Source organism: Pituophis catenifer, unplaced genomic scaffold, assembly GCF_029215685.1.
Source record: "Pituophis catenifer annectens isolate HBS135680 unplaced genomic scaffold, rPitCat1.0.hap2 SCAF_11, whole genome shotgun sequence".
Taxonomy (NCBI): Eukaryota; Metazoa; Chordata; class Lepidosauria; order Squamata; family Colubridae; genus Pituophis; species Pituophis catenifer.
In genome coordinates, this window is record NW_027256891.1 from 392,498 (window position 1) to 417,395 (window position 24,898).

Here is a 24,898-nt window from a genome sequence, read left to right on the forward strand (position 1 = left end):
CACTTTACATCTCCAACACATTTTATCCACTTTATTATCCATTTGAAAAAGTCTTATTGGGGTCAGATACCACTTCCAAATAACTTTATAATTATAATTAAAAAAAAACAAAAAACCAACAGGCCTATTTCCACCAAAAAATGACAGATAGAAAAAGGGAATGTGCTTTCTTTAACAGAAGGATTTATGACCCTTCCTTCCTTCCTTCCTCCCTCCCTCCCTCCCTCCCTCCCTCAGCTGGTCAGAGGAGTGCCCATGAGCATATGCAGAGCACATGCAGGAAGCATTCAATTACCAAGGACAATCCATACTAAACATACGGAAGAAAGACTTTGCCTGTGGATGCTCAGAAAATGAAGACAATATTACAGTATGGAAGGAAATACTGGAGGGCACTAGAAAGCCAAGCAGCCATTTAAACTTGCCAAATATGGTGCTCTGGCTGACATTTTAGGACTTGCCAGGAGGTACAGACACACAGTTGTGTAACTCCGTCCCTAAAGAGGCAGGGCTTGAGAGGGGAAGCAAGGAAGGCTTCCTCCTCCTGGGGGAATCTTAGGCCAAAGAGCTTCTGTGTTCCCCAGCAGCCAACGCAGGAGGGGCACCAAACACGGGCTGGGCTGCTTGGCCCCCCTGGGTGGCCTTGCCTGGGGCAGAAATCTGCACAAGGGAGGAGGGGAGGATTTGAGCAGGGAGGTGCAGGGCCTCCCCAGCTGTGTCTGTGCAGCAGTTCCGTATTCCCCTTGGTTTCCTGCACGCCTTTCAAAGCCTTTCTCGGAATGGTTGCTGTGGCAGGAGGAGACGTCCGCTCTCACAAGCTCTCGGGAACGCCTTGAACTCAGGCAGAGCAGCGGTTCTTCCTCAAGGCCGCATCAATGCCGTTTCTCCTGCCCTTGAGTTGCCAGAAAAATATGTGAGCATAAATATGTGACTCCCACAGCTGAGCTCTCCTGGGCCTCAGCAACAAGGCCGAGGGGTGGTTCAGGAATAGGGGTGGGTAGATGGTGGGGAATCAAGATGGGAGCAGCAGCCATGTGATCAGGGCTCTGTCCCTTCGCCTCCTCCTCCTCCTCCTCCTCCTTCTTTTGCATGCCTCACAAGTAGTGCTGCCCTTGGGGACTTTGTCAGGCCAGCTTCCTTCATGTTGTGGTTCCCTCCCACACAGCGCATGCACACACACACACACACACACACACACACACACACACACACACACACACGATGCCCAGAAGGTCAACCACCCTCTTGCTCCCTCTAGTGGGGTGGGCAGGATTGGTCTAAAGCAGGGCTGTCAAACTTGCAGCCTACGGCCCAGATGCATCACGCACTGGCCACACCCGGTTTAGCGAAGGGGGGGGGAGTTGCGATACGTCACGTGACGCCACTCTGAAGACGTGAGTTTGACCTGGTCTAAAGCAATCAACCCAGCAAAAAGGCCAATCCAAGTGGAGCCCAATTACACGTCATAGAGATCACTCCGTGTTCATCGCAGGCCCCTCCAGGACCCCTTTTACGCCCCAGGGCTGTTAGCTGCACGTTGCTTGCCAGAGGTCAATGGTCCAACCTCTTGTGTCAGTGGCTGCAGGAAGAAGCAGGAGCGAGCTTTGCCATTTTGCATTTCGGCGCTAAGTAGAAAACAGATTCTTCATCATCTTTCTCCTCCTCCCGTCAATAAAGCAGTGAAAATGAAATTTATTTATTACTTAGCAATTATTTATTTCCTATTTATTTCTTTATTACCTCTTGGGAGAATGAAAGTCCTGTGTTAATTTTTTTTAAAAGCCCTCTGGCTGACAAGTCTACTCCACACAAGTCAGCTTTTGGCGGGTCTTAGAGCCCAAGACAATGTCCAGGGACCAAACATGGGTGGGAGGTGGAGTGGCCGCAGCAACTGAAATGGCCGGTGGAAGCTGAGGAGATCCACCCTCTGACCAGGTCAGCCAACATATCATTGGTGAGATTTCACAGTTGCACACGAGGCCAAAATGGAAAGTAATTGAACAGTTGCACAAGTGAAGACAACTGAAAACAGAAAACAGAATAACAGAATTGGAAGGGACCTTTGGAGGCCTTCCAGTCCAACCCCCTTCTCAAGCAGGAGACTTTATAGCATTCCGGACAAAGGGCTGTTCAAGCTCTTCTTAAAAACCTCCAGCAATGGAGCACCTATCACTTCTGAAGGCAAGCTCTTCCATTGACTGTTCCCACTGACAGGAAATTTCTCCCTACTTATAGGTTGTATCTCTCTTTAATGAACGTCCACCCATTCCTTCTTGTCCTGCCCTTGGGTGTTTTGAAGAATCGGTCGACTTGCTCTTCTCTGAGATAACCACCTATTATACACCTCTGAATTTGGTTTTTCTCGCCTAAGTGGAAAACCTTACTTTTCTCACCACTGAATTGCATTTTGTTGGATTGGACCCGGTGTTCAAGTCTACCAAGGTCTTTCAGAATGTTAAGCCTACCATTAAAAGTGTTAGCTATTCCACCCCAGCTTGGTGTCATCTGCAAATTTGACGAGTTCCCCTTCTATCCCCTCATCTACCCCATTTAGGAAGATGTGGAAGAGTCCTGGGCCTAAGGCAGAGCCCTGAATGCTTCTCTCCGTGTAGATGCAGCTCCATTGAGAACTAAGCACTGCATACACTCAGTCGGCTTATGGCAAATGCTTCTGGAGGTGATGCTGCCTAGCCCACATTGTTCTATCTTGGTCAGCTATGTCTACAGCATTTCACAGGTCCACTAATGTTGTCATTTTATCAAAGAGTGCAATAAGGTTTGTTTGGCATGATCTGTTTTTGACAAGCCTGTGTTGACTTCTAATAATTATAGCTCTGCTTGCTTCTACCGTGTTTCCCCGAAAATAAGACCCCGTCTTATATTTTTTTGAACCCTGAAATAAGCACTTGGCCTTATTGCCATGCGCTCAAAAGCCCAATTGGGCTTATTATCGGGGGATGTCTTATTTTGGGGAAAACAGGGTAGGCGTTTGCAGATCCGTTGGGTGATTATCTTTTCCAGGATCTTCCCATCAATGTCAGGCTGAACACCAGGCTTCTTTGAGTAGGAGGTATGGGTGCCACAATGTGAAGTCCTGTCTCTTAAAAATGGGCATCAGGACATGACATGGATGAGCCCAGAGATGCAGTGGGGAGTGACATCCTCAAGGAAATATCAGTATTTTCTCACAATAATTCGTTTCTTTCTAGAAAAAAGATTTTTTGTTTTTTAAGTCTTTTTTTATTGCAAAAGTTTTACAATTACATTTTCACCCCTTTTTCCCCACCCACCTCCCCCCCCAAACTTCCCAACCTCCCTAACCCTCCCTAACCCTCCCCTCCCCCCAGACTTCCCTATAATATACTCATGCTCATAAAGAACCCTAATATAACACTTATATATAGACTTGAACCCCTCCCTCCCCTATATAATGTTTCTCTTTATCTCATTACATTAAAAAATTTCTAGTACATTATTTTCAAATAAAAGCTATTTGATACTTTCTAGTTTGATATTTGTTCTGAACATATTCTATCCACCTTTTCCATTCCCACTCATAAGTCTCTTGTGAACAGTCTTTTAAATATGCTGAAATCTTCGCCATCTCTGCAAAACTGGCCATCTTCAAAGTCCATTCCTCAATAGTGGGCAAAGCTTCATTCTTCCAATATTTACCTATCAACAATCTTGCTGCTGTTATCATATACAATATCAATTTTGTTTCACTCGATGTAAAACCCTTAACTATACCCAATAAAAACAGTTGTGGAGAAAATTGAATTTTTTTCTTCAAAACATTCTGCATGACCCACCAAATTTTTATCCAAAAAGCCTTAACTTTCCTACAGGTCCACCAAACATGATAATACGTAGCATCCAAACATTCACATCTCCAACATTTTGGCTGAACATTAGGGTACATACATGACAACTTTTTGGGATCTAAATGCCATCTATAAAACATTTTGTAGAAATTTTCCCTCAGGTTCTGCGACTGTGTAAATTTAACATTCTGAACCCAAATTTTTTCCCATGTTTCCAGCATCACTGGTTCTTCAAAATTCTGTGCCCACTTAATCATAGAAAAAAGATTTTTAATCCTTCGTAAGGACTTGCCTCTCCTATCCCCTCAAGAAAGCAGAACTCTTGAAACAGGCAGCATTTCAAAAGGAACTTTTATTGGGAGATAGTGATAGCAAGAAGAATAGGCAGGATCTGAAGTTCCCGCTCGAAATCCTTAGTTTAAACATTGTAGAAACACTTCCGCACTGTCCAGGCCGAGGCGAACCAATCCACAGCTGTGAAGTTGTTGTGGGAACCTCGAGCTGAGAAGGTGATAAGACATTGTTCTCAGGTATCGCTTGCTCGTTCCTGGAGTTGAGACAAAACAGATGGCCCCAAGCCAATCCCTCCCTGCTCCCTAGCCCAAGAAGATACATCGAAGGAAAGGAAGGGCCAGAGGTTTGAAAAGCTCATAAAAGGTCACCAGGGCCCCATCCACCAGAATGGCAGTGCCCCAATAGGGATCTATCATCTATGAGGACCTGACATCCTTCCCATATGGAAGGTGGGAGGAAGTTGGAGCCACATCTACCTGCAAATCTCTTTGCTGACGTCTAGAGCCCTTTCTGACTACAGGCAGTCCTCAAAATATGACCATTTAGCAACCATACAAAGTCATGATGGTGCTGAGAAAAGTGGTTTACAACCTGTCCTAGCAGTTGCAACCGTCACAGCGTCCCCACAGTTGTGTCATCAAAATTCAGGCCTTGGTAACCAGTCTGTATTTATTATGGTGGTCATCATGTGTTTGCCTTTGGCATTGTCCCCAGCCAGCTTCTGACAAGCAAAATCAGTAGGGAGCTGGATTCATTTAACAACGGGGCAAAAAGGGTTGTAAAATCAGGCACGGTCGTGTGATAACTCACTTAACAATCCTATTTCTTAGCAATGGAAGTTCCAGTATCCAGAATCCAGGACTATTTGTACAATTAAAAAAAAAAACCCACTGAAGCTTCTCCTCACCCCATTGCAAAGGAAGCCCTTGAAAACGATTCTGAACGCCCGTTTGGCCTGGTGGTTCAGGCACCAGGACTGGAAACCCAGCGATTCCTAGTCTGCCTCAGGCCCAAAGTGAAGAGCTCCAGAAGGGGAATGGCGGTTGTGCTGCGAGAGGCTTAGGATATGCTGGGAATTTTGGAACTTCATCCCTGGGGAATATTTACAAAAAAGCTCCTAAGGCGTTGGGAGAAGATTGCAGAGTTTCTCAAGCATGGCTGCTTGCAGAGGAGTGGGCTTCAACTCCCGGAATCCCCCCACTGGCTGGCTGGGGAGTTCTGGGGATTGAAATCCACCCCTCTTCAAGCGGCCCACGTTGAGAAAGACTGGCCTAGGGCCAAAGGGCCATCCCAGAGCACATGACTCAGTCTGGAGACAAGCCCTCCCTCTAATCCACTCATCACCTGTAGAGGACTCATGAGAGAACAGGGAGGGCCACCCGTGAGAAGACAGATCCTGGCCTAAATTAATGCAGAAAAGAAAAATTCTAACCAAAGCTATCAGACTTCGATGAAGTCTAGAACAGTATAATGGCTCCATTCGTTGTTTTATACATAAAACATGCAAAAACCCTAAATGGAAATGTTTCAGATGCAGAAACTGGTGCTATTCCCACAATCTGCTTAGGCATGAACAAGCATTAACAAGCCACGATGGCAAAGCACACGCCCAGAGCTAAAGGCTTCCTGAGGTGATGAAGGCAGCCAGCGATGGCCAATAACGTCCTTAGTAGAAGACAGAGAAAAATGTCCTTGCCAGTCGACATGACAAGAATTCCATCTGTCAGTCCTGCAGCGACCTTCTTATGAGATGCAAAGGTTAAGAGGGGACGCATTCTTTGTGCAAAGACAACTTGGCAACCTCACGCAGGGTTTGTCAGTGGTATTTATGGCTTGCACTTCCCATTTCTCAAGTCTCCTTCAAGGCTGGGAGAAGATGCTGCATGTCCTTTTGGACCATCGGAGCTCTCTGAGGTAATCTCAATTTCTTCATTTGCAAGAGGGTGGATTGGCAGAATCAGAACATTAAAAAAGAACGGTGGCTAATGTGCACTGCCCCAATGCGTATGTGTAACTGAACCCCCCGGAAGATGCTCAATGCATCACTTTAACAGGTGAACTTAAACATTGGAGATTCCTGGAGATGTGGCCATACTGCTCTCTACTTTGAATAATTGTTCTGTGTTGCATTTTATTTTTTACTGTTTAGCTGTTCCCGGCCACGCGTTGCTGTGGCCCAGTCTGGTGCTTCCGCTGGGCTAAAAGAGCGAGGCTGAAGTTCCAAACTCTCCACGAACATTTGGTGGGCGTGGCCAACTCGGCATCACTCACTTTCATCAGTCACATGACAGCTCCCGAGCCACGCCTACCCAGCTGGTGATTAGGGCAGAGAACCGATTGCTAAAAAACAATGGGAACCACAAAATCCTCCCTGTCTCTCCCACTCCCACTCTCTTTGTATCTCTTTATGTCTCTCTCTCTCCCCATCTGTATCTCTCTATGTCTCTCTCCCCCTCTCTCTGTATCTCTGTCTCTCTCTCTCCCCCGTATCTATGTGTCTCTCTCTCCTCACCTCTGTATCGCTATGTTTCTCTCCCCCTCTCTGTATCTCTGTCTCTTTCTCTCCCACCCTCTCTCTCTGTATCTCTGTATGTGTCTTTCCCCCCCCCCCGTCTCTCTGTATTTCTCTGTCTTTCTCTCCCTCTCTCTCTGTTTATCTCTGTCTCTGGCCCGGCCTCTTCTGCATCCCCCGCCATCGCCCTTACCTTTTCAGGCCAGGCCTTCGCAGCTCTCCACACCACAGCAGAAACTCGGGGGGCCCCTCCGTCCTCCCTACACAGATGTTCTCTGGGGGCTTGATGGGGAGATGCATAGCAGGGAAGGGAAGGGAGGGAGGGAGGGGGTGCGGCGGGGATTCGAGGTTGGTTTGGGGCTTCCCGCCCGAAGGAAGAAAGCGGCAAAACCAGGACCCACGCATACCCCACTGAAGCCCTGCTACACAGTTCTCTTCCCCCGCCTGCCAAGGGCAGGGGAATGATTAAATCCCCCACTCTTCCAGGTGAAACGAAGGAGGGCCGGCCATCCTCCCTCCTGGCCGTTTCCACCCCCCGAAGCTCCCCGGAGCCCCTTTTCTGCCAGAGGCTGAAATTTTCATGTAGGCTCCATGAACTGCCAGAGCGCCCACCTGGGAATGCAAGGTGGCGCTGGTCAAAGGCGACCCTGAGGCTCCAGTTGCCTCCATCTCCCACTCACCGACCGGATTCGCATAGCGCTGGTTAGTGGCTGGTTTTTCTGACCTCAGGGCCTGTGGTAGCGCTGGGCCAGGCGCGATTCAGGCCAGGCGAGGGATGGAGGGTTCCCGCTTGGCGGACCCAGGTAGCCTCGTTGCCAGGTGTTCTTTGGAGGGAGCCCCGAGAGCGGCTGGCGAGGGGGATGGGCAGCAGCAGCGGGCGAGGCTAGTTCGCGGGGCGGCCGGGGGAGGGGGAGGTCAGAGCCAGGCTTGGGCGGGCCCCGCCCAGCCCTAGAAGCGCCAGCTGCGAGGGCTTCCCGGCGGGGAGCCGGCTGCCTACCTGCCGAGCCTGGTGGCAGGATATGGCCCTCGGGCGTTTCTGCCTTCCAAATGCGCAGTTTCTTGGAAGCAATAGGGAGAGTCTAAATATAAGGAGCAGAAATCTGTTGAGCGTAATCAGGGCTGGGAGGCTGCCATGTTGGTTTTACGTCCAGCAGATGGCGCTGTTTTTCAATGTTTGTCAATGTCTTTCAATGTTTTCCAATGTTTTTCATGTTTTTACCTGTCACAGGTGTGACATGTATAAAATATAGGTATATAAAAACATGCCCGTAGTCGAATGCAACATTGTGTCAAAATTTGAAAGCAATTGGTAAAGAACTTTCAGAGATGTGTGGTTATGTACAAACGGACATTTACATTTTTATTTATATAGATTACTGCCAGACATGATGCCAGTCAAGTCTGAGAAGCTCTGAGACCCCCTTGTCTTGTCAAAAAGACAAGAAGTCAGAATGGGTCTCCTTGGCAAGATAGAAAAATGTAGGGTTGATAGCATCACCACCAGATGGATTTGTAATTGACTGAACAACCACACTCAACATTTGATCCTTAATGGAATTACATCTAACATGCAGGGAAGCATGCAGTGAGGTACCTCAGGTTTCTGCTTTGGGCCCAGTACTCTTCAACATCTTCATAAATGATTTAGATGATGGGATAGAGGGGGAACCCTTCAGATTTGCAGTCGACATCAAACTGGGGGAATAGCCAACACTTAAAAAAGAATAAGAGAGTTGGAAGAGTCTTTGTCACCCCTAATCCTTCCTGTCATTAAACTAGACATACCCAATTCCTGCAACTGTTTTCCCCTTGAAGATTCTCATCCACTGAATCTTTCCCAAGCTCTAAGTTTATTGAAATCAGCTCTCCTAAACTCCAAGGCTAATTTGACTTTGTTTGATTGCTTGTGCTTTCTATAAGGTTGAATTCCAATATTGCATGGTACTCCCCCTAAAGCTTCCTGTAACTTTAATGCCTTCTATCATTTCATCTCTGTTAGTGAGAATTAAGTCTGGTATAGCTGACCCTTTAGTTCCCTTCTGTATCTTTTGGGAGACAAAATTGTCTGCTAAGTTCATTAGGAATCTGTTTGATTTTCCACTAAGTGCAGTTTGTCTCCCTGTTGATGTCAGGGTAGTTAAAGCCCCCTATTGTGGTGTGCTTCCTACATACCTTAGTTAAGTGACTACTAAAAAGTTCATCTATTTCCTCTATTTGGTTGGGTGGCCTGACAATGACAATGTCCCTCTTTTTCCTCCCTTTTATATTGACCCAAAGGCATTCAAAATGGTTTTTGTCATTGTTTTGCTGCAGAAGATAGGCTCAGGATCCAGAAGGATCTTGACAGACTTGAACACTGGTCCCTATCCAGCATTTTGCAATTGCAACATTGCAATTCAATGTTGAGAGAAGTAAGGCTTTTCATATACACAGGTATAGGATAAGTGGTACCTGGCTCAACAGTGGTAACTGTGAGAGAAATCTTTGGCCACTGCCTCCCAGTAATTTACTTCCTTACAACAAACAGCCCATTTCAGCTTCAGCACAGCCTGATTAGCACAAGCAGCTGATTGTCGGTTGGATCAGCCTTCCAACCCTCAGCTGTTTCAGGCTGCAGGGATTGCCATTGCCTATTGCTCCGCTGTTTGCTGCAAGGAGGCAAATTGCTGGGAGGCAGAGGCAGATTTTTTTTTTCTTGTTTTCCTCCCCAAAAAAGGTAGGTGTGTCTTATAGTCCGGAATGTCTTATACTCCAAAAAAATAAGGTAAGTATGAGCCAGCATTGTGCGGCAGCTGCCAAAAAAGCCAATGCATTAACAAAGGTACAGAATCAAGATCACATGAAGTGATAGTACTACTATATACTATTTTGGTAAGACCACACTTGGAACACTGCATCCAGTTTTGGTTACCATGAAATATAAAAGATGTTGAGACTCTAGAAAAAGTGCAAAGAAAAGCAATAAAGATGATTAGGGGACTGGAAGCTAAAATGTACGATGGACTCTTGCAGGAATTAAGTATGTCTAGTCTAACCAAAGAAAGACTTAAGTGTGACATGATAGCAGTCTTCTAATATTTTTAAGGGGCTGTCACAGAGAAGAGGGGGTCAATCTATTCTCCAAAGCACCTGAAGTAGTGGGTGGAAACTAATGAAGGAGAAAAGCAACCCAGAACTAAGGACAGATTTCCTGGCAGTGGGAACAATTAATCAGTGGAACCGCTTGTCTCCTGGGGTTGTGGGTTTCTATCATTGGAGGCTTTTCAGACGAAACTGGACAGCCATTTATCCAGAATGGTAGAGGGTCTCCTGCTTTGGCAGGAGGTTGAACTAGAAGACTTGCAAGGTCCTTTCATCCCTATTATTGTGTATTCTATGTTTTGCAAAATCAGTCATTAACTTCCTGGCCAGGATTTGAAGGGTTTGATTCCCCAGCTGCCCTGAGCAGTGATGAACTCCTGCCATGTTCTATCCCGTATTCACGTTGTCTGTAAAACTAGTCGATCACATCAACCTGTAGAAGTGGCTGGGATAGGAACCACTAAGCTGCTTATCTCACTGGAGAACCTTGAGCAGAGAGATATGAGAGACGTATGTGGTGTGGAGTCTGTGCCAAGGACATTGGCAGGGCAGCTGGTGACCTCTCTCCATTCTGGAATGTGGAGACAGTGGAGCCGGTCAGGGATGACCATCAAGAGGAGGGGTGTGCTGCTGTTGTTGGGGTGTTGGGGTTGTGTTGGGGTGTGTCCCTCAACAGCTGAAGAAAATAATGGAGCATTGCTCTGCAGTAGGAGGAACATATAGACAAGAGAGAGAGGGAGGGAGGGAGGGAGGGAGGGAGGAGTGGGGACCAGGTTTCCTTGGGGTCGTTAAATGTCTTGAGAGATAAATGTACAGGGAGGTCTGCAATGATATCAGAGGCATTAGATGAGGTACATATTTTAGTGGGGAAATGATATTGTATGGCTGTGAGAATCAAAATAATTTGCAATCAATATTAGGTAGATTTAAAGATGCATCAAGGAGAATGTTTTTGAGAGATAGGAAGCAACAGATAAAGCTTGGGAAAATTACATCTAATACCTGGGAAATTAGCAGAGGCAGCCCCCAGGGCTGTGAGCTCTCTCCATTGGCTCTCCATACATTGGACAAGCCAGAAAGAGGGCTGAGAAAATGTCTACAGACCTCTCTCATCCTGAACATAAACAGTTTCAGCTTCTCCCCTCGGGATGCCGCTATAGGGCATTGCATGCCAAGACAACTAGACCCAGAGACACTTTTTCCCCTCACGCCATCCTCACGCCATCACTCTGCTCAACACCTAATCCTCACAGTGCTGCCTAATGTCTATGTGTATGTACCCATGTAGTAGGGCTGTAGTATTATTTACTCTTATTATCTTCTCTACTCCCCCCCCCACTCTTATTGGTATGATGATGATGACGATGATCGTTATTGATGATTGTTATATGCTTTGCAGGTACACTGAGAGCTTCTGCCCCAGAGACAAATTCCGTCTGTGTCTAATCACATTTGGCCAAATAAAGTATTCCATCCAATCCAGCCCAATGAAGCTGAATATTAAAGTTATCAAAGACAAGGTGGCTGTTGTGTTTGACGGGGTAATTGGGACAACAGCATATTGTACAGAAATGTGTGGATCCCGGCCAAAGGTTTACTCCGCGTTATCACAGCAGCATTCCTCCGGGTGGGCAGAGGGGTCTGGTAGCCCAAACGGGGTGAGGAGGGCAAGAAAAGGAGCCGGCCTGGGACAGAAGCCCCCAGGTGCCAGTCAAAGGAGGTCTTTGCAGGGGCATGGACACTTTTCTGGATGCCACCAACAGGATGGGGGGGGGCAGATTTCAGCATTTTGCTCCAGCCTTTCCTATCTGAAATCTGGTAGGAATCAAATCTAAAGAGAAGCTGCAGACTGATCAGGCCAGACTTTGCTCAGCTTCTCTGACCAGGCAAGGCACAGAAGTCATGATGGTTTGGGAATGAGCTTACTCGGGAAATGTATGTGAGAATGGAGATTCCTGGGCACTTTTAACTGCAACGTAAATTATGAGACATGTGAAGGCGGTGCTGGACTAGAAAATGTGGGAACCATTTTACATGGCTGTTGTCAATATTCCTACTTAACTGGGACCTACCCAGTCTGTTATCTGCCTTACGGAAGGAGAACCGGGAAGAGGAGCCGAGGTGGTGTGTTTTGCTTTGGCTAAAGAGCCCTCGGTCTTCTGCCTTGCAGTCCTTCACCTACCTGGCCTGACTTGCTTGGAAATCTTAAATTCGCTTTTCTGTTGATCTTCGAAATGCTTTTGTTTTTTAAGGAAACCCATTAAAACAGGAGAAAAAAACATGACTACCTTACGGAGCATGAAAGCAATGAAAAAGAAACAGGCCGGTAGCATCAATGTGGCATTTTGCCCGAAGGAGGTGGGCTCCATATGAAGGAAAGGAGGAGTCTGCAAAATCCACCGGATACTTCATCAAGGCTGCAAAGCAGCTGGATTTGTACAGAACTGTATAAAAAAGGACCACATAAAAGGTTAGAGCGCCCTCTAGTGGCACCATTTTCAAGAGTTTTCCGGATGTGCTGGGCCTACGACCTCTTTTCTCAACATTAAATGTACCCATTTTCCTTTATTTTCACAATTTTTGCTGGTCTTTTTTCTACTTTCTAAACTAATAAATCTGTTTCTTTTCTGTGAATTTTAAGCATAATTTTATTTAGTGCCGCCGGATTTTGTCTTGTTATTTGGAAACTCTTGGATGAGCCCTAAAATTGCACCCAACTATTTTATAGCTCCTCCCGTTGTTGGTTCATTTCTGTCCACAGGCAACAAGTCCCGCCCGCCCCAATGCAGTTACTAGATCCAGTATATCACATCCTACAACAATGCATTTGCTTTCTATTTCATTTTGCATCTATTATTTTCAAAGCTATTGTTACTTGTAGCTTTGTTCTCTAGGCTATAAAGACCATTCTAAATGTTTCTTTGTTTCTTGTCTCCAAAGCACCTGAAGGCATAGGTGGAAACTAATCAAGGAGAGAAGCAACTTAGAACTAAGGAGAAATTTCCTGACAGAACAATTAACCAGTGGAACTACTTGCCTCTAGAAGTTGTGAATGCTCCAACACTGGAAGTTTTTAAGAAGAGATTGGATAGCCATTTGTCTGAAGCGGTGTAGGGTTTCCTGCCTAAGCAGGGGGTTGGATTAGAAGACCTCCGAGGTCCCTTCCAACTCTGTTCTTCTGTTCTGTTCTGTTCTGCTGGCTATTCCTCATTCACTTCATTTGCAAATTGGTTGTGCATCCCCACCTCTTCGTCTGAACCATTACAAATACTGAAGAATAAATTGCTCAGGGCTGATCCTGGTGGGGCATCCACTTGAGACCCAAGTTCAGTTGGATGCTGAACCTCTGGTGGACCCCCTTGAAAGAGGCCGAGGAACTCCCTAAGGCCAGTGCTGGGAGGGCAAGCAAGCACAGCCCCACCCGAGGCCCTTCTCCTTTGGCCCCCAGGACTTGGCCGAAAGTCTCTGCAGGTTACTGGCCATTTTGGAAGGAGAGAAAACAGAGGTGTGAGCTCAGAAACGGAAAAGAAATAAAATTACTTCCAACGGGGAAGAAAGTCCCCATGCAGGATAAAGGCCCACCATGCCCCTGGCACCTCTCCAAAGTTTGTGTGGCCCCCAACAATTACAACGTGTTCTGTGCCTGCTTCTAATCAGTGAAAAACCATGGAGCCCGTTCGGTCTTCAGGTGCTGGCCTAGAACCCAGGAGCTATGAATTCAGGCCCCGCCTTAGGCACGGAAGTCAGTTAGGTGACTTTGGGCCCATCGCTCTCTCTCAGCCCAACCCAGCTCACAGGGTGGTGGTTGTTGCGAGGAAAGGAGGAGAAGGAACAAGCATTAGACGTGTGCACTATCTAAGATGAGATAAATAACTACGTAGTCATGTAATGCACAATCCACTCTTCTGCTGTTTACTACCTAGGATGCCACCCTGGCCAAGCTCAGGGGAAGATATGGCTACTCCCAAAACCATTGGGAGCTCCAGGACCCCACTTGAACACTCTCACCAGTTCCACCCAAATGGTAGGCATTCACTGCACAGCTGCCCCCCACCCCCACCCCCAGGGAACAGGAGGGGCTGGCGCCATTTGCTTGCCCTCTGCTGATCTGCAAGGGAGCCGGTGGGAGCAGCTGGAGAACTGGGGGCCTTCCGTGTCCTGCCGCATATCAGGGAGCATTTGGGGGGGAGGGGTCACATGGCGAAGTGGGATAGTTTGGGGGCAAAATTCTCTGAAGATGCTTCTATCTAACCCAAGGCTGTCCCCTCCAGCAGATGCTGCTCCCCAGCTTCCTGGACCAGACACAGCAAAAGCTGCCAGAGGAGGTGCATGCCAGAGCCCATTCCAAACCCACCCCCCATTGCCTCTGGCAGGGCAGGGGCCAGATGGGACATCCCGGCTAAGAAAAGACGAGGCTGGAGGAAGCCGCAGCAGCTGCCTTGTCTAAACTTTATTGGCACTGATACAAAGAGACGGGGGGGGGGGTGTCGAGTCAAACACCTCGGACAGTAGCAAGTGCTGGGGGGTCTCCGCTTCCCCCCCACAGGCCGCCTTGCAGACCCTCCCCTGAGAAGGCTGGTGCTTCGACATTACATGTAAAAAGGATGGTCAAAAAAAGAAGACATAATTTACAGCAAAAATTCCATAACACAAATATAAAGCCAGACAAAAAAAAAAAAAATGATGATTAAGTGGGCAAACTCCCTCCCCCGGAGGGATAGCACATACCCAGGTGTAACAGTAAACAGACGGGGGAGCGGAGAGGAAGAAAAAAGCCTCCACGTTTTCTAACCCAATAATTAAAAAAAAAAATCTAAAAATCTCATTGTAATACTGAATGCATCTTACATTAATTTCTGCAAAATATCATCTCTTTACAACACAGTATACATTTTCTATGAAGGGAGAACAGAGTTACTTCCCCTCAACACTTCTGAGATTAATATTTTCTAATCATGCATAGCTAGAAAAGAGCATGAAATCAATACCATGGTCACTGGAGTACATAATACTGGTTAAAATCAGGGAAGAGCTGAACCAACTACTGAGGAGGAGGAGGAGGAGGAGGAGGCGAACTCACTGCCCCCGGCAGGTGGCTGCCTGTCCTGGAAGCGACTGGGTGGAAGCACTGTGGTGCCCGGCAGCCCCACAGCGCCTGGGGCAACACAGAAACCCCCTGGGAGGCGTTTTTGGAGGGGCAAAGAAAGGAAATCCAAGCGAGCCTCTGGCAAGCTTAGGCCGAATTTACAGGAAGGCCCAGAAACCATGTCAGCACCAAAAGTTTTAATGCTGACTCAGAGAAATGAGTAATTACTCATTACTCAATGAGTAATTTTTAGGAAACGGTTCAAAGCCATGGCATTGTAATATTTCAGGGGGAGGAGGAGATGGTTGTCCACACCCTCTCATCCATCCCTTCCCAAAGGCACGTGGAGTCGGAAGAAGGAAGGGGAGGAGGAGGAAGAGAGGAGGAGGGTCTTTCTTTGGAAATGTTGGGCTGCTTACACCGAGACCCCTCTGGCTGCAAGGCGCAGGTCTCCCAGCACCGCCTCAAGGCCCAGGGCTTCAGCTGCAGCTTTGGGACAATTGTGCGGCAGCTCCTTCTCACCACCCTTAGTGGACTTGACTTTGGCCAGCCTTACACCCGGTACAATTTGCTTCTAGAGCTGTGGTGCTGTTTCAGAATAATACTTTTTGGATAAATGCAAGCTGGGATTGGGAGGTGTGCATGTGTGTGTGCAGGAGGAAGGCAGAAAAGGGCCAAAAGTGTAGGAAAAGACTTGAAGGGTGCTAAGCAAAGGGGGCTTTCGGGGGTGGGGGGGGAGGTTTCCTGCAGAGGAAGCCATTTATAGTGAAGTTTGGGAGAGGAGGCAGAAGACCCCAGACTCATCTTCAACCCTTCCGCATCCATGGGAAGAGTCCCAGGACAGGCACCCCTGGAGAAATTCAGAAAGGGGGCTCCTTTCAAAGAGCCAAGTGGCTCAACCGCCGAGAGACCCTTCTATGGTCCTGGGAGGCCAACCGCCCGTCTTTGTCTAGAGCCGCAGACCTGCAGGCCCCCCCAAGGGACGGGGTGTGGAAACGGGGGCCGGCCGCCCTTCCAACAGAAAAGAAAGCAGCAGAAACGGCACCGTTTCAAAACCAAACCTCACCTTCCTAACAGTAGAACGGCTGGCAACATGGAGATTCACACACAAAATACATCTTTGTGTAAAGTATTTTTGGTTTTGCGTCAGTGGAAGTAAGAAGACTTTTATAAAACCTTACACAACTAGAGGAGGGAAAGGGAGTGTCATTAAGGCACCATCAGGCATGTCCGTGGGCCCAGGCACATGGGAGGCACGCCCTACGAGGCTGAGCGGTGTAGTTTTGCAGCCGTGCCGGTTGGAGATTTCCGGCTGACCCAAAACCTCTCTGAATGTCTTGACAAGGTTGGCAAAATGAATGACAACCGCTCCATGGCCAAACTTTTTCCTTTTGGGAAGACAACGGTTCTGTAGCAAATCTACTGGGAAGAAGGGAAGGCGCATCCAATTTTGTTCAACAGTCTCAGTAAGGAGCACTTGGAGAACGTAAAGAGACCTGAGGGCCTGGCTAGGCCTGCTCAGCGGTTTGCTCTTGGCGCCAAGAGGGGAGAAGGCACATTGGCCATTGCCCTTGGGTGCTTCCTTCCCTTCTCCACAATGTCCTCTTCCCAAGCAGAGCATCTACCTGGAGAAGCAAAAGCTCCGGCAGGGACTGGAGTTAGGGCAGAGCAAGGCCGTGCCCCTCCAGAGCCCAGCAAGGGAGCTTAGGAGGGGGAAGCGGTCCGTGGTTAGGCAGCGGCTCCACTGGCAGCTCAGCACTAATATATTTCTTATAAGCAATAAAAAGCATTGGGATACGTAAGCTCATCAGCCCTGCTAAACAGAGGCCGGCTGCCGGAAAACTGCAATAATAATAAGGCACAACTGACTCTTGCTTTTTCTTCCTGTTTGGTCCTATTTTGAACACCAGCCCAGGAGGCCGATCTATTCACTCTCCTGTAGTGGATGGTTCCAGCATCACAAATTTGCATGAGGGGAGGGGGAGGGCGGAGGGGGGGAAGGTACAGCAGAGGCTGGAATGACTACATGGACTCAAATTCATCGATGCGCTGCTTGGTGTTGCCCTGACGGATCTGGCGGAGTGTCTTGTACTTGTCACGGCCCTGCCGCATGTTCTCTGCGTGGATCATGTCGTTGGCTGTCTTCTTGGTGTCGTCCCGCGCATTGGCCAACTCGGAGGTGAGAGCCTGCAGGGCAATAAGGGAGAAGGGGGAGACATCAGCCACCTGAGGCACCCAGAGGGAGCCCGTCCGAGATCCTTCCTCCTGGCTGGGACTGGTTCTTTCTACCTTTTGGCACAAGGCTTTGTCTCACTGACACCACTTTCCCTGCAGGGCGTGATCAAGAGTTGTGTCTTGCCCTCAGAAACCTGGGTGGCTGCAAGGGGATGGGTAGCCTGGATGTCACATAGCATCCCCCACCCACATTTGCTAAGAACAGAGCTGTGGGAAGAATTAATTCACACTTGGTACCCCCACTCAAGTAGGCAGCGCACTCCCTGTTTGGGGGCCTTCGGTTTCCATCGCCCCAGACAGAAATGGACATGTTGGTATGGAAACTGAGCGCCAATGTCCAGGGATCCCAGGCTGAAGGTGCCTGGAGGTCAGAGCAGAGATCCCACAAGGCTGCCTGCCACCCAAGCAGCTGCCCGGATCTCTTCCTCCTCCCCACAAGATCAAGGATAATGAGAAGATCCCTGGTGAGTGAGAACCTCGACCCAAGGCTACAAGCGGTGGCTGCTCTCAGACTGTGGGCTGGGCAGCAGGAGCCGAGGGCAGCCTTACTGCCTAGACTGGGTGGGGCAATTCACCTCCGGCTGCTTCTTTGTCCCCAAGAGCTAAAACCCGCACCGAGGCCATGTTGGTGAAATTCAGCTGCCCATAGAATGGGCACAGCAGTTAAGGCTTATATACAGTCAGGTCCAGAAATATTGGGACATCGACACAATTCTAACATCTTTGGCTCTATACACCACCACAATGGAGTTGGAATGAAACAAACACAATGTGCGTTAACTGCAGACTGTCAGCTTTAATTTGAGGGTATGTACACCCAACTCAGGTGAACGGTGTAGGATTTACAGCAGTTTGTATATGTGCCTCCCACTTGTTAAGGGACCAAAAGTAATGGGACAATTGGCTTCTCAGCTGTTCCATGGCCAGGTGTGTGATATTCCCTCATTACCCCAATTACAATGTGCAGATAAAAGGCCCAGAGTTCATTTCAAGTGTGCTATTTGCATTTGGAATCTGTTGCTGTCAACTCTCAGATGAGATCCAAAGAGCTGTCACTATCAGTGAAGCAAGCCATCATTAGGCTAAAGAAACAAAACAAACCCATCAGAGAGATAGCAAGAACATTAGGCATGGCCAAAACAACTGTTTGAAACATTCTCAAAAAGAAGGAATGCACCGGTGAGCTCAGCAACACCAAAAGACCTGGGAGACCATGGAAAACAAGTGTGGTGGATGACCGAAGAATTCTTTCCCTGGTGAAGAAAACACCCTTCACAACAGTTGGCCAGATCAAGAACACTCTCCAGGAGGTAGGTGTATGTGTGTCAAAGTCAACAATCAAGAGAAGACTTCACCAGAATGAATACAGAGGGTTCACCACAAGATGTAAACCATTGGTGAGCTTCAAAAACAGGAAGGCCAGATTAGAGTTGGCCAAACAACATCTAACAAAGCCTTCACAGTTCTGGAACAAGATCCTATGGACAGATGAGACCAAGATCTGCTCACATTCAGCCAAATGCTGCAGAACTCATTGGACGGCGCTTCACAGTGCAGATGGACAATGACCCAAAGCATACTGCAAAAGCAACCAAAGAGTTTTTGAACTGACAGAAGTGGAATGTTATGCAATGGCCAAGTCAATCACCTGACCTGAATCCCATTGAGCATGCATTTCACTTGCTGAAGACAAAACTGAAGGGAAAATGCCCCAAGAACAAGCAAGAACTGAAGACAGTTGCAGTAGAGGCCTGGCAGAGCATCACCAGGGATGAAACCCAGTGTCTGGTGATGTCTATGCGTTCCAGACTTCAGGCTGTGATTGACTGCAAAGGATTTGCAACCAAGTATTAAGAAGGGAAAGTTTGATTTATGATTATTATTCTGTCCCATTACTTTTGGTCCCTTAACAAGTGGGAGGCACATATGCAAACTGCTGTAAGTCCTACACCGTTCACCTGAGTTGGATGTACATACCCTCAAATTAAAGCTGACAGTCTGCAGTTAACGCACATTGTGTTTGTTTCATTCCAACTCCATTGTGGTGGTGTATAGAGCCAAAGATGTTAGAATTGTGTCGATGTCCCAATATTTCTGGACCTGACTGTACCTCTCCACAGTGCTTTCCAAGCCTCTGTGAGCAGTTTAGAGTCAGCATATGGCCTCAAACAACCTGGGTCCTCATTTTACTGACCTCAAAGGGATGAGAGTCTGAGTCAACCTCAAGCCGGCCAAGATTGAACTAGAGACTATGGGCAGAGTTTGCCTGCAATACTGCATTCTAACCACTGTGCCATAAACTTTCCCCTTCTCTTTTCAGAAAAATACCCTAAAACACAATTTGACTTTTTTTTTTTTTTTACAAAAAGTCTAAAAAGTCTATCTATTTTGATAATGCCACATGCTTCTTGGTGATCCCAAACCAGAATATGTTTTTCCCTTCTGTTCTTTTTAAAAAAAGACCCAACTGCAAAAATGTTTGCCTGTCCCTGCCCTATATCCATGGGGTAAACAATTGTGTAGCCGCCACCACCTCTGAAGATCCTGAAGCCATCCCTCTTTTGTCCCATCCAAGGGCAGCTCCAGTCCTGGCCTTTGGCTTTTTCCTTCGTCTAGAGCTCCTCCACCGGGGCCACTGGGAGGTGTGTTGACTCCAACTCCCAGCATTCCCCAGCCGGCAAGGTCAACGCCTCTTCAAGCGGCCCCACCCTCGTCCATCAGCTGCACCGGGCCGAGTGAGGCCCAGCTCACCTTCAGGTGCTTCTGAACCCGCACGTTCTTCTCTGCCTCGGTGGTGCGCTGCTCCTCGCTGCGGTCCTTGATGGAGGCGTGTGCCCGCAGTTCCGCACTGGCCTCTGCCGCGTTCTCGTCCTGCTCGTCATCGTGCTCGTTCTCCGACTGCATGGGCTCAGACACGTGCGGAGTGCAGGTGACGGACTTCAGCTCCTCCTTGGTCCTCTCCAAGTCCTCCTGAACCAACTGGGCCTGAAAGAGAGAGAGCGCGCAGCTGAAAGCACCCCAAGAAACCCGCTTAGGTCAAGAGGGCAGAAATTAGACTGGTGAGGGGATCCAGCCGTTTGACTGGAGCAGGAGGAGAGAAACGCCTCCATCCGTGACTTTTGCAAGGACTGAGAGCAAAAGCAGCCCAAGGAGGAGTCTGCATGCAAAGTTTTAAGGGCAATAAAAATGTATTGGCTTCACATCTCCAGATATATTTTGGTCTTGTATAGTAATATTGGAAAGTTCTTTTGATTGGCAAGAAAGCTTCAGAACAAGTTAAGTCACACAAATAGCACTCTGTGCAGAAAAGTTGCTCAGAAGAAGTCAATGGGAGGAGAGAAATGGGGCCTCCACAAAGATCTTTGGAATTCTGTCACCAGCCAAAATATTAAGGAATCCCAAAGGCTCATTTTATACTCAGGGAGGAGAAAGAGCAGAGCCCGGAGAACAAAAAGTCAGGTCCATATGTATTTATATGCACAAGCTGCCAGCATCGACGTAGGTTGGCTGGACACCCTTTAGAAACAGTCTTGGCTTTCCCACTTCTCTGGAACAAAAACGGGCATTCTTTGAAAGCTCTTCCAGTCCCTCAGCCCTCTCCCTTCACCAGTCCCAGCGGGCAGCTGGGTGGGCAGAGCGGAGGAGAGCCACGGGCACTCACTTTCTGCTGCCACAGCATCGCCTCACTCTCCTTCTTCTGTTGCGCACATTCCAGCTGCGAGATCCGGGTGGTGAGCTCCAACATCTCGCTGGTCTGCAAGGAGAACAGAGCAGCCCAGTTAAACCTCTGCAACCTTAGAAAGCCTGGCAGCCTCAGGGCCAAGGCCCCCCCTCTCCAGCCTCCGAGGTCACCAGCTGCGCCTGGAAGGGCCCTTTTGGGTGGCTTCTCGGCCATCAGGAGTTCCAGGCCACAATTCAGGGACTAGTCAGATCCCCCCATATTTTCCACCAAACTGTCCACTCCCATTTTAATATCGTCCAGATTAGCTGCTAAATCACAGCTACTGGAAAAAAAGACGATTTCCTGCATCTCCCTTCATTTCTTTCCTCTGCTCCTACTTCCAAGGCTCCTTCTGTGTTTGCTCAGCTGCAAAGGTCTAACCTCCAAACAGACCTGCCTTATAAGTCTACGAGAGGGCCAAAGCGGAGAGGAAAGATGGGAGTGGGAGAGACGTGTGTGTGTGTGTGTGTGTGTGTGTGTGTGTGTGTGTGTGTTAGCATGGCATTGTCCAAATACGTGGGGGTGGGAACTGGTAGGATTTGGGGAGCTCCCTTCCCCATGTTTCTGGAGACACCATCACCACCAGATGAATTTGTAACTGACTGAGCAATCACAATTAACACATAGTCCTCCATGGAGCTGCATCGACATGGAGGGAAGTATGTAGTGGGGTACCCAAGGTTCCATCTTAGGTCCAGGACTCTTCAATGTCTTCATAAACGATTTAGATGAGGGGATCAAAGGGAACTCATCAAATTTGCAGATGACACCAAGCTAGGTGGAATAGCCAACACTTTAGAACAGGGGTATCAAACTCGATTTCATTGAAGGCTGCATCAAAGTTGGGACGGCCTCCTGAAACCCTCTGCCAGCAAAAACAGAGCTTGGAAGGGACGTGCATGGGCCTCGTGAGCTGTTTCTGCTGGCAGAGTCACCGTGGGCCGGTCCTTTGCTATCTCCAGAGATCTGGCCCCCAGGCCTTGAGTTTGACACCCCTGCTTTAGAAGATAGGCTGAAGATCCAAAAGGATCTTGACAGACCTGAACACTGGCCCCTAACAAAATGAAATTCAATGGTGAGAAAAGTAAGGTTTTACACTTAGACGAGCAAAAACAAATGCACAAATAGAGAATAGCTGATACCTGGCTCAACAGCAATAACTGTAAGAGGGATCTGGGAGTTCTGGTGGACAATCAGGTATGAGCCAAAAGTGTGCCTCAGCTGCCAAAAAGGCCAATGCAGCCCTGAGCTGCACCGACAGAAGGATAGCATCAAGATCACAGGCTGTAGTATTGCTTTATAGCGCACTGATGAGGCCCCGCTTGGAATACGGAATCCAGTTTTGTTCTTCACGATTCAAAAAAGAAACTGAGACTCTAGAAAGAGTCCAGAGAAGAGCAACACAGATGATTAGGGGATTGGAAGATAAAATATATGAGGAATGCTTGTGGGAATTGGGAATGTTTAACAAAGAGAAGGATTAAGACATGAGAGCAGTCTTCCAGTATTTGAAAATCTGTCACAGAGAAGAGAGGTCCACCTATTCTCCAAAGCATCTGAGGGCAGGATAAGAAGTAAGAGTGGAAGATCATTAAGAGAGATCAAACCTAGAATTAAAGAGAAATTTCCTATCAACGGGAACAATTACCGTATTTTTCATACCATAAGATGCACTGGACCATAAAACACATCTAGGTTTAGAGAAGGAAAAGAAAAAAAAAATAGTTTTTGCCCTCCCCGGCATCCAGAAGCCCTCTGCAGACCCTCCGCAGGTCCCGTTTTCAGCTTCCCCAACGCTGGGGAGGGCAAAAAGGGTTTTGGCCTGCAGAGGGCTTCTGGACACCGGGGAGGGCAAAAATGGGATGCACGGGGGGCTTGGGAGGCCAGAAACAGGCCCGTATTCGCTCTATAAGATGCACAGACATTTCCACCGGTGGTGGGTTGCTACCAGTTTGGTCTGGATCTTGCAAACCGGTAGTAACGGTGGCGGGAGGCTCTGCCCACCCACCCGGACGTCATCACGGACGCTCTGTGCATCTGCAGAAGCTTCTGTGCATGCGCAGAAGTGCCACGTGGAAGCAAGCACACACGCACGCACTCACTCCCGTTGCGAACCGGTAGCAAAGGTAAGTGGAACCCACCCCGATTTCCACCCACTTCTTTTTTGGGGGGGGGAGGGGAGTGCACTTTATGATCTGAAAAATATGGTAATCAGCAGAAGGGCTTGCCTCCAGAAGTGGTGGGTGCTCCATCACTGGAAGTTTTCAAGAAGAGGTAAGGCAGCCATGTATTCAGAATCATATAGGGTCTCCTGCCTGAGCAGGGGGTTGGTCTAGAAGACCTCCAAGGCCCCTTCCAACTCTGTTATTCTGTTATTGTTCTTCTGTTAATCAGCTGCAGCCTTTGGTAGGAGGCGGTGGAGTCCCACTCAGGAGGCCTGAGCTGATCCAGCAGAAAAAGGGGCCTCCTGCACTTTCCGTGACTCAACAGCAGGGAGCTGCTTTTGATTGGGGGGGGGGGTTCTTTGCATGCCCCACACCAGGAAGTGCATCTTCTGTTGGGCTGCGCATCTTTGGAAGGCATGTCAGGGGCTACCTATGAAAGTTGGTTGGGCTCCTAGGTGAAACAGCACTTAAAATTAAATTCATTGAAATAAATTAATGGCAGTATCATTAGTGCATGTTAAAATGGGCAGGAGGAATCATTTTCCCTTTGCCTCATCCTGAGAGTTCTGCTACAAGGGCAACTTTTTGAGAGGTGTCGGGGACGCTTCCCAGGCTTGCACAACCCCATATTGCACCCCTCTGCTTGAGTCCACTGGGCCGTCCTCCTGCAGCACCTCCCCTTCGGCCACCTTGGCTGCAGAGCTGACCTTCCCATTGTCCACCCCCAAATGCAGGCCCCTCTACCGAAGGGGCTTCCCTGGCGACTGGGCAGCTCGGAAGCAGTGCCAATGCCTGGGGCTGATGCCTACCAGCTGTTCCTGGGTCTTCTTCTGATCATTGGAGGCTTTCAACAAGGCTTCCTTGGCTTCCTCGGCTTCCTGCCGCTCCCTGGCCAGCTTCTCTGCCTCCTCCTCGGCTCGCTTCCTTTCCTGCTCTAGCTCCAGCGCCCTGCGCGTTTGCTCCTCCAGCTCTGGAGAAAGAGGCCGAGACGTCATCCCTGCTGCCCTCAGCGCTCCTCTCCCGGGGCCCATCCTGAGGCCAGCCCTCCTGCCCACCTTGCTGAGCTTTCTTAGTTTGCTCCTCAATTTGTCGGAGCTTCTCCATCAGCTCTTCTTTCTCACGTTCAATCTTTTCCTTCTCCTTCTCGGCCATCTCCCTCTTCTTCTTCTCGTTCTCCAGCAAAGCCCTGAGAGGAAAGGAAAAATGCAGCAATTTCATGCCTCCTTTATATAAAAAAATGGGCTGCTAAGCCTCTCTAAGGGCTTTCGGTATGCAATTTCTACTTAGTCAAAGTTGAAAATGGTCTTAGATGTCATCTAGTCCAGGGGTCTCCAACCGTGGCAACTTTAAGACTTGGGCACTTCAACTCCCAGAATTCCTCAGCCAGCTGGGAGTTGAAGTCCCCAAGTCTTAAAGTTGCCACGGTTGGAGACCCCTGATCTAGTCCAACCTCTTGCTCAATACAGGATCCCCCTAACATACTTCTGACGGATGACCTTGCTTCTACCAATTTCTGTCTGAAGACCTCTAGTGACTTCTAAACAAACTGAAAAGGAAGACTGGGCAAACTTGTCTCATCCAAATCTTTTAATCCAACTGCATAATCTGTATATCTCAAATTAAAATATGGCTTGGAAAACTGATCTCTCCTGGGGATTGTACACTTTCAATTCAAAATCCACCATGTTTCTCTGGGTTATCTCAACAGGTTTTCCACATTTTTAAAAGCTGAAGGAACCTGCTCAGAAGTCTTTAATCCCCTGGCAGGACCAGGAGAACCCTGGTAAAGGAGGGGAGTCAGGGATTCCCCCGTCTTTGCCAAGTCCCTTTAAACAGTGGTCCCCATCCTCCGGGACCTCCAAGAGGCGGAGCAAAGAACAACTTTATCGCTTGGCATCCCTAAATTGCAAGAATGTGCTTTTGTGCAGAATTATTCCAGTATACAATAGAACGCAGGCTGCCTTTACACTGAGATTTTGT

The 24,898-nt window shown here is 48.3% G+C and overlaps 1 protein-coding gene across 1 annotated transcript in view; it reads right to left on the reverse strand.

Annotated features, from left to right (window-relative positions):
• Window positions 1-14,151: 14,151 nt before the first annotated feature.
• MSN (moesin) overlaps window positions 14,152-24,898 on the reverse strand; it is a 61,849-nt gene continuing 51,102 nt past the window's right edge. The window contains exons 9-13 of the mRNA XM_070952075.1: window positions 23,974-24,104; window positions 23,728-23,888; window positions 20,694-20,786; window positions 19,784-20,017; window positions 14,152-16,984 (exon numbers count right to left, since the gene is read on the reverse strand). Of these exons, the coding sequence (XP_070808176.1) occupies window positions 16,820-16,984; window positions 19,784-20,017; window positions 20,694-20,786; window positions 23,728-23,888; window positions 23,974-24,104 (784 nt within the window). The 3' untranslated portion in view covers window positions 14,152-16,819. The remainder of the gene's footprint in view (window positions 16,985-19,783; window positions 20,018-20,693; window positions 20,787-23,727; window positions 23,889-23,973; window positions 24,105-24,898) is intronic.